The sequence below is a fragment of the Opisthocomus hoazin genome, chromosome 14, assembly GCF_030867145.1.
Source record: "Opisthocomus hoazin isolate bOpiHoa1 chromosome 14, bOpiHoa1.hap1, whole genome shotgun sequence".
NCBI classification, from domain to species: domain Eukaryota; kingdom Metazoa; phylum Chordata; class Aves; order Opisthocomiformes; family Opisthocomidae; genus Opisthocomus; species Opisthocomus hoazin.
In genome coordinates, this window is record NC_134427.1 from 21,824,157 (window position 1) to 21,832,870 (window position 8,714).

Genomic DNA, 8,714 nt, shown 5'->3' on the forward strand with positions numbered 1-8,714 from the left:
AAATTACTATTTTTTTAGCTCTGTGCAAAAACATTAATTTCCACATTATATGCTTTTACACAAGCCTTTTATTCCTCTCCCATTGCAATTAATATCATTCAGTTCAAATGCAGTAATTAAGGCATTGCCACTTAAGCTATCTCTAAACTTTTATTACAGCTGCATGCACACGCAGAAGCTGCGTGGCACAGTTGGTACGACAGCCTGTTGAAATGAAAATTCCTCATGATATATTAGCTTGGGCTCAGCACCATGCTAACTCAGCTTCTGGACCGGAACCAGCTTATTGCCACTGAGCGCACGGCACGCACCTGCCTGCAAAAGACATTTCCCCTAAAAAAAAGCAAAATGGGGAAGATGTCTAGCAGATATTTCGGTGTTCAGACCCTATCTGGTACACACGTCTTGCTGAAGTCTCGAATCAATTAATTTGACTCTTTCTTTGTAAACAAATTAGAGCAGGATAAGATTGAGCATTTGAAAAAAAAAGCTGTGAAGCCGTTTTCAAGACGGGCAGAAAGGCCCGAGGGGACACAGCCCTCAAGATTTGAGAAGATGGTTAAACATACTGCACCACTGCAGAGTGATTTTTAAAGAGTGAACAAACAAAAAACCCTAAATTACAGAAAGAACAAGTAGGCCAGGCCAGAGCTACTTAAAACCTTTCAGGCAAGAAATCTCAATGAGACGATGCATTTCCCAAAGTCTGCCTGCACTTACTTTTGCTGTGTTAGCCGTGATAACAGTTCCAGCTTCAGGACTACTAAAATTACCATGTGGGTGAGTGCAGAAGGGAGCCAAACTGGGGCTGTATTTCTAAAGCAGTTTACAGAACACACAGCCATGGTTTTCTAAACACAGAATTAGATGTTGCTTCCCCTTCTTTTAAAACTCCTTGGTTGCGTAGCACTGCAGTCAGATAAAAAGAGTTGTCAGCCCAGCTATCACTCACTATGATTTAGGGTTTGAAATGATCCCTTTTCATGCATGCAGGAAGGCTGCCATCCTAGGCACAACAAATTATGGTAAATTGAACCTTGGATTCCAGCACTTAGCATGCTTATGCAGGCAAAACAAACTGATAATCTTGAAAGGAGCAGGTTTAACAGTGTGGCAGACTTTCCAAGACTCCACACTTCCCAATACTACAGACGTGCAGAACGGCTCAGTGCACACAGGACAGGCTAGCTTTGCCCACCCTTCCACAGGGAGTAAATATTACAGACCCTCTGGCTACGGCCACTATCGCAGAGACCACTGTGAAATTAGGAAATGTTCTATTTCAAAATAAGTTTACTATTAGGAAGTGCTTCAAACCTGAAGTCTTAATTAGAGTGTTTTAAAATAAATTAATACAGAATGCTTTGTAAACTGTTTCATCTCAATGTTTATTCAATGAGGAGCTGGTCTTGCAAGGTCCACAGGATCTATGTCTCACAAAGCAACACAGACTTGTGAAATTCGGTAATTTTATGCTCATTAAAATTACACAGTAAAGTTAGGCTCCGGTAAAATGAACATATGGAAAGGATGCTGGATTAAGGGTAGGAAGCGCAGAAACTACTGCTTAGAGTCTGGACCTTTGTAACATGGTACTGTAAGGAACCTACTTCCCCCTGCTCAGCCACTGTCTCCGAGGTTACCAAAGCATTCACAGCTAGTTCATCCACCCGAGAAGTGCTCCCCAAGATCTCTCCTGACCTTGGGTTTCTCTCAAACAACCTAGTAACACACATAAGAGTAGATGTCTTGTTAGTACAGCTCTCAGATTTTTCACATCTTTTTGGCCCTCTAAAAGAGCAAACACAAACCGATCTACAGGTGGACTCCAGGCCCAGTGTTTACCAGTATTGTTCTTTTGTTAGCCAGTAACCACGACCTTCACACGTCAAAAAAAGGAGGAACAATACTGTCAAAAGTAAGGAAGCGATGCCAGTGGACAACAAAACATAACACTACAGATGTACAAACAGGTTGTAACTGCAGACACTACACATGTAGAGGTTAAATAGGCACAGAGGTATGGCAGTAATAACCAGACACAGGGCCCATCAATAGATCTGAAAGTGCAGCACATAGTCACATCTTGGGGCAGGAGAGGTTAAATGGGTAAATCGCAGAATCTTGGAATGGTTTGGGTTGGAAGCGACCTTTAAAGGCCATCCAGTCCAACCCCCCTGCCATGAGCAGGGACATCTTCAACTCGATCAGGTTGCTCAGTGCCCTGTCCAACCTGGCCTTGAACGTTTCCAGGGATGGGGCATCGACCACCTCTCTGGGCAACCTGGGCCAGTGCCTCACCACCTTCAGTGCAGTAAATTTCTTCCTTATATCCACTCTAAATCTACCCTGTTTTAGTTTAAAACCATTAACCCTTGTCCTACTGCAACAGGCCCTGCTAAAAAGTTTGTCACCTTTCAAGTACTCACTAGGAAGGGAGCTGAGAAATATAAAATGTGACATAAGACACAAAACATAATGATCTACAGTGCAGCCCTTTGTTCTGGCAACAAGTCTGGGAATCTCCCAAACGGACATCTGTAACAGCACATACTGAAAGCCACTTATTTTTTTAATAGGAACAGGATACTAAGTGCTGTGCATATAAACACTGATGAATTCAATGTACTAAAAGCATTTGATCTAAATCCTGATTATAGAACAAAACAAGAAAAATTCAGTAACATAGAGCACTCCTTGAACTACCTACACGCCATTATTTTAACATCTTTTCCCAAGCATTCATACCTCATTTTTCATTGTAACAGCTCTGTAGAAGAAGTCCTCTAGTATAACTAATATCTAGTTTCAACTAATGAACCATACACTGCCCATAGTTCCCTCAGTACTCCATGACACAACACAGTTAGGAGCTCTCATTTTCCCAGGGACAGTGAAGTCATGAAATCATTAAAGTTTACAGCCAATCTGAGATGAAAACAGACAGCAGAACAGCAGCAAAACTCATCCATGTGGCAGCTCAGGACTCCTGTAAAATCCTAACAATCACTTAGGGGAAACCTGTGTACTCTCCACCTGAGCTGGACGTTAACTGCAAGGCTGGCTGCTTAGCACAGGCTTCCACCTCCAAACTGCTCTAAGGCCTAGATCTGGAGAATGCATCGGTAACCACCCATCAAATGGTACGTGGAAAAACCTTGCACGAAGTGACCTACTAACTGGTTTGCAAAGTGTTATACATGGTTTTTTCCCCTAAAACAAAGCTGGTTATTCTCAAGCTGGATTTTAAGCGCAAAGGACTGGAGCATCTCTTCTACGAGGAGAGGCTGAGGGAGCTGGGCTTGTTCAGCCTGGAGAAGACAAGGCTGAGAGGGGACCTTAGAAATGCCTACAAATATCTGCAGGGTGGGGGTCAGGAGGATGGGGCCAGACTCTTTCCAGTGGTGCCCAGCAACAGGACAAGGGGCAATGGGCACAAACTGAAGCAGAGGAAGCTCCAGCTGAACACGAGGAAGAACTTCTTCCCTCTGAGGGTGATGGAGCCCTGGCCCAGGCTGCCCAGGGAGGCTGTGGAGTCTCCTTCTCTGGAGATATTCCAGACCCGTCTGGACGCGGTGCTGTGCAGCCTGCTCTGGGTGACCCTGCTTCGGCAGGGGGTTGGACTGGGTGACCCACAGAGGTCCCTGCCAACCCCGACCATTCTGGGATTCTGTGATTTGTTTCCATCAGCTTAACAAGTCAATTAAGAAGCAGAGCCCTGCTGGAAACAGAACTCTGCTTAGCTAGCCCTGCTGTTATCTTCCCACTTCCTTGGTGATACCTTCCCAGCTATAAAGGCAATTTCTATGATAAAGCTTAAACAAAGTTCTGCAAAACCAGGTGAAACAGCAGTAAGGCAAACACCGTGCAACAGCGACATGAAAGCCCTGCTTGAAATGAATAGTGTAAATTATCCAGGTGGCAAATGGAAATGTTATTACTTACAAATGATTCAGTCACCTCTTCTCTAGCACTGAAGTTAATAATTATATCCACGCTGTACTGATTCAGAGGAGTAGAATAAGACTACCACCAAACTGGATTTGAGTTCTTCAGGCATGTCCTACTGGTTTAGCAAACAATTAGACATGAATCTAGGGGAAGTGTCCCTAATTAGCCAGCCAAGAAACACCAATATTTCTGCTAATAACTTACTAGACTATTCACAAAATTAGCTGCCAGAGAGGAAAAGATCAGATCTATGCTTCACCCCTTGCTCCATTTTAGTGGTCTGCTTTGCTTCTCTCCAACTGAAAAAGTTATTGTCAGTGCAACAAAAAACCCCTGACTCTTGACTCAAAAACGCAGTTCCACAACTGACTGTCTCAGCCCCCCGGAGAACAGCAGGCACATTCTGGACTAAACAATGCAGTCAGACCCACAGGAATCCAGCCCTCCTTGCCCTCTCTCCTCAGTCAAGAGAGGATTCGCATCTGTCCATGACCATGAGTATGCCACAGAACTACAAAGATATCGCTTTTAAATATTTTTGAAACAGGAGCTATGAATTTTTCATGAAGGGTAACAAAATGCCTCAACAGTGCTTTCTTTTTCACTCTCCCAGTTAATTTTGCAGTTGCTTGCAAAAAGAAAACAAAACGTCCTAGAGTCCATGGTAAAGATACGGACTGGGAAATAAAATCAGGTCAAAGGAACACAGCAGAGCACCAGAGGTCTTGCTGATAGCTCTTGGCTATGGATGTGTCTTGCCATATGGTGTCAGCAGCCTTACCAAGCAATGAATCATATTCAAATGAACAAGTATTTTCCTACGAGTTTCCAATCTTCGCAATGCCAACAGTTGCCACACGAATGTTATGCAATCGCTGAAAGGGGGAGGGTGCTCGCTTGAAGGAAACGCAATGATCACGAGGCATGGGAGAGACGATCCACAGCACACAAACATGGATGTTATTTCAGTGAGGGGGATATGATTAAAGTTATAACTACATTACTGTCTACTAATGAGATTGGGCATTGAATTTAATTTTTAAACAGATATTGCAGATGAGTGGAGTGTCTGAGTCGGAAAGCCAGCAACACCATTCCCTGTGACGCTGACTGACTGGGGGTTGGAGAATGTCATAAACCTGTATTTCAGTTTTCCAGCCTGAAGCACAGATAGTGACTAGAAGTGCTGGTAAAAACTGCATATTTTACTCTAAAGACGTAAAGTACTGTACAATCACTACATGTGAGCATAACCCTGAAGAAAGTAGTTTCCCAAAGGGACTCTGTTAATGTAATCACGTTTTTATAAAGGCGGCCTAGGTTTTTCATATTCTCATTACGACAAATCAAATTCAATAATCATTGAAGTAGACGCAAATAAATTGATTCAATTTTAAAATACAGCACCCAGACCTTAATTTTGCTGGACTAGCTGAAGAAAAAAATAGTGAGATTGACAGCAAATTTAGCCAAGATATATATGCACCTAAAGCACTGATGCTGAAACATTCCATAGCATTTCATTAAACAGCTATGTAAGAAATTTAGAAGCAATTTCATACAATTATTTAGTGCAAGCAGCACTGCTCAACATTTTCTGCAGAGAAATGAAACAGTAAGTCCTCCACTTGAAACCAAAACAGTAAAGAGAACCTGCTTTCCCAAAGATGCAGTACTGTAAAAAGCCTCCTCTTGAACAAAACCACAGTACTTCAGAAGAGCCATCAGTAGCCTACAAGTATCTGCTCCGCTTTCTTCTATCATTCCAACCAAAACTAAGGTAAACGCAAGAGCAAAAATTAATCCAAGATAGAGTACGGATAGCCAAAGTCTCTAAAAAAATAAAACCACCACTGGAATGGCTGTGTTCAGGTTTGGCTAAACAACTCGTCAGAAAATGCACTGCCTTACATTTGCCCTGCTAATCTGAGGCTCAGTCAGCTGATCTCAGGAATGCATCCAAAATATTATACGGGATTGTGTCAATCACTTGCCTCTGGGGTGCGGAACTCCACAGCGAAGTCATGATTCAGCCACCTCTTGTGACCTTAATTTCACCTGGGGTTGTGATGGGCAATTAAAAACACGAACCATGTTGAAAAAAAATCTAGTGAGATTAGTGAAGTATGAAGTTCTGGAAAGTCTTCTGTAATACTTAAAACTAAGATCAGGTATCCATTGCCACTATTTGAAAAAAAAAAAAATTAATCTCTCTTGTTAAGAGTATTACTATGGAACTCCAAACACTCAGCTTTGTACAGCAGCACTGTGGTTCAGTTCAGCTGGATCTCAAGTCAATCAAAACCGGTAGGCAGTACCTACAGCGAAAAGAAATGGAAAAACCCTGCACCCTTTACACACGTGTGAAACCAGACTCAGCACGTTGGTACGCAAGAGCCCCTTCAGACACCGGAGTCTACTCTCTAGCTTGCTACTGTTTCAGCTGAGATCTAAAACTGAAGTTCAACCACTTGGAGCAATTAGGATGTGGGACCATGAAAAACAAAACACTAAAACTGAACATCCTCAGCTGGATTCTAAGTAGGATTTCGGCAATTCCAATGCCTGTTGGAGTTATAGTGATTAAACTCTTTAGAGTAAGAATCTTTGTGAAATGTTTAGACGGCGTATCATTAACAAGATGCAGTATTTTCTTATGAGTCAGCTGTGTTTTAGTGCTAGACAAACCACTCGCTGGCCTCTATTTACACAGCAATGCAACTTCATTAAAAATTCTGCATAATCATGCAATTATCAGTCTCCCTCTTGCTAGGCTGTCATTGGCAATATGGATGATACTCTGTTACATGCATCCATATGCAATGATTACAGAGCTTCTATAAACTAGCATAACGACCTTTAAATGGAGCCCAGTTATCACAACGAATGACTGTGACCTGTGACCTGAGCCAGAAACAGAAGTAACGCTCCGTAATTCCCTCAGCTCCTCTCTCTCCGGCAGCAAGCGCCCACCTGCCCTGATCGCCTTTCCACTGGCACACCCCCGGCACGGAGCCCGTCGCCTTTCCGCAGAGGGCTCTGTGCCCCTCCTTTCCCCCGGAATGGGGGCCCACTTACTGCAAAACCCCCAAAGCAGGGCGCTGGGCAGCCTGGCTCCAGCCCCGGCCCCTCCTCCCGGCCCGGCCTCCCCGCTCCCGGCCCTGCCTTCCCGGGGGGGGCAGCCGGGCGCCCCGCCACCCCCCGCAGACTCCCCCCTACCCGGACAGCCGGCGGTACCTCCCAGAACCTCTCTTTTTTAATTACTTTGACTAATTCTTACTGCGCCCGGCCGCGGCGGGGCCCTCCTGAACCCCTCGGCGCGGAGCCGGGGCTGCTCCCGCCGTCGGGGCCCCTGGGCGCCCGGCCGGCCGCGGCTCTCACCATGGTACAGATGGAGGCGAGTCTCCGGACCGTCATCAGTATTTCCATCCGCCCGACGCGGCAACGCGCCCCGCGGCCGCCCCCGCTGCCGCCGGCGCCATGTTGGGACGCAGCCGCCCAACTGACAGCGGCAGCCGGAGCCGCAGATGGAGCAACCGCCAAATGGGGCCGGGCGCCGGCGGTGCGGCGGCCAAACGGCGCCGGCTGAGCGCCGCGCCGCGCCCCGGCGGGTTCCCCCCGCCTTTCCGTTCCCCTCCCCGCAGCCTGTCGCCTTCCCCGCCTTGCCCTCCTCGCCCCCGGACAGCCGGAGCCTGCCAGGCCCCCTCGCTTCAGGGGCCGGGAGGGCGGCGGGTTGCAGGCCGACGTGGCCCATAAGGCTGTGGGGATAGCAGGGAGCGAGCCGTGCTTCAACGTCCCTAGGCCTGGGGAGGTGGCTGGAGGCCCCATGGCTGGAGCTGGGGGACGTCGCCGGACCCTCCAGCGAGGGAAACCACAGCCACCCAGGAGCACTGAAACGCTTCGAAGGTGCCTGCTGAGACTCTGAGATTCCCAGGACTCTTTTTCAGTGGTTGTGAGCACCCACAAACGGGTCTTGATGACGATGGTGGAGCCGGACGGTGGTTTTGGGGCAAGTGGCCCTTTGCTGTGCTGCACCACGCGTCCCTGTTCCAGCACAAAAAGGGCTCTTTCAGAGCGCAGTGCGCCGAGTGACAACGGTGTCTATTGTAAATGCAGGAGGAAAAGGAGAGAAAAACATTGCCGAGTCGCCATACAGCGCTTCACGCAGTGCAGACACGTCAGAGGAAAACACCCCTCGTGCAGCCAGGGATGGGTTTGTGGTCTGGCTGACGAGCATCTTACAGATTGTGGCAAACCTGGAAGGAGCCTGGCTCATGTTTCATATTAACGATAAATTGGGAAGTGCTGACGGAGGCGGCTGGAAGCCCTCTGTCCACGCTGGGCATGAAGCACGCAGTCAGCGGTGATGGGACCGTTGCCACACGCCGCCCCTTCCTCCAGCCCTGACCTTGTGGGAATATCTGCGGGAAGGGAGGACCGTTCAGTTTCCAAAGCACTAACTTTTTTTTTAATGAGGCCAAGAAGTTTCCATTCTATTTGAGTTGCTCCCCTGCAGCGATGTTCTCTTACACACATACACACATTGTACTTTCCACATCATCCACTACAGGCTCCCGAGGGAGAGTATTCTGCAATCTAAAAAAAACAAAATCCCTACAAAATATGCTAAAAGTGAAAAAGGGTTACAGGGTTTCCATGCAATAAAATTAGGGACAGGAAATACAGAAATAGTGGCATCTGTACTGTGTTTAACCAAACTGAACTGTATATTTAAACGGTCTCCTCCCTTACAACCCAAAATA

At 46.6% G+C, this 8,714-nt stretch overlaps 1 protein-coding gene across 2 annotated transcripts in view; it reads right to left on the reverse strand.

Moving 5' to 3' along the window:
• Positions 1-7,495, reverse strand: part of LOC104338511 (ubiquitin carboxyl-terminal hydrolase 12) — a 32,823-nt gene extending 25,328 nt beyond the window's left edge. The window contains exon 1 of one of the 2 annotated variants that reach the window (XM_075435524.1): positions 7,333-7,495. In XM_075435524.1, the coding sequence (XP_075291639.1) occupies positions 7,333-7,380 (48 nt within the window). In that variant the 5' untranslated portion in view covers positions 7,381-7,495. The remainder of the gene's footprint in view (positions 1-7,332) is intronic. The other variant, XM_075435525.1, reaches the window with a different exon arrangement.
• Positions 7,496-8,714: the final 1,219 nt, after the last annotated feature.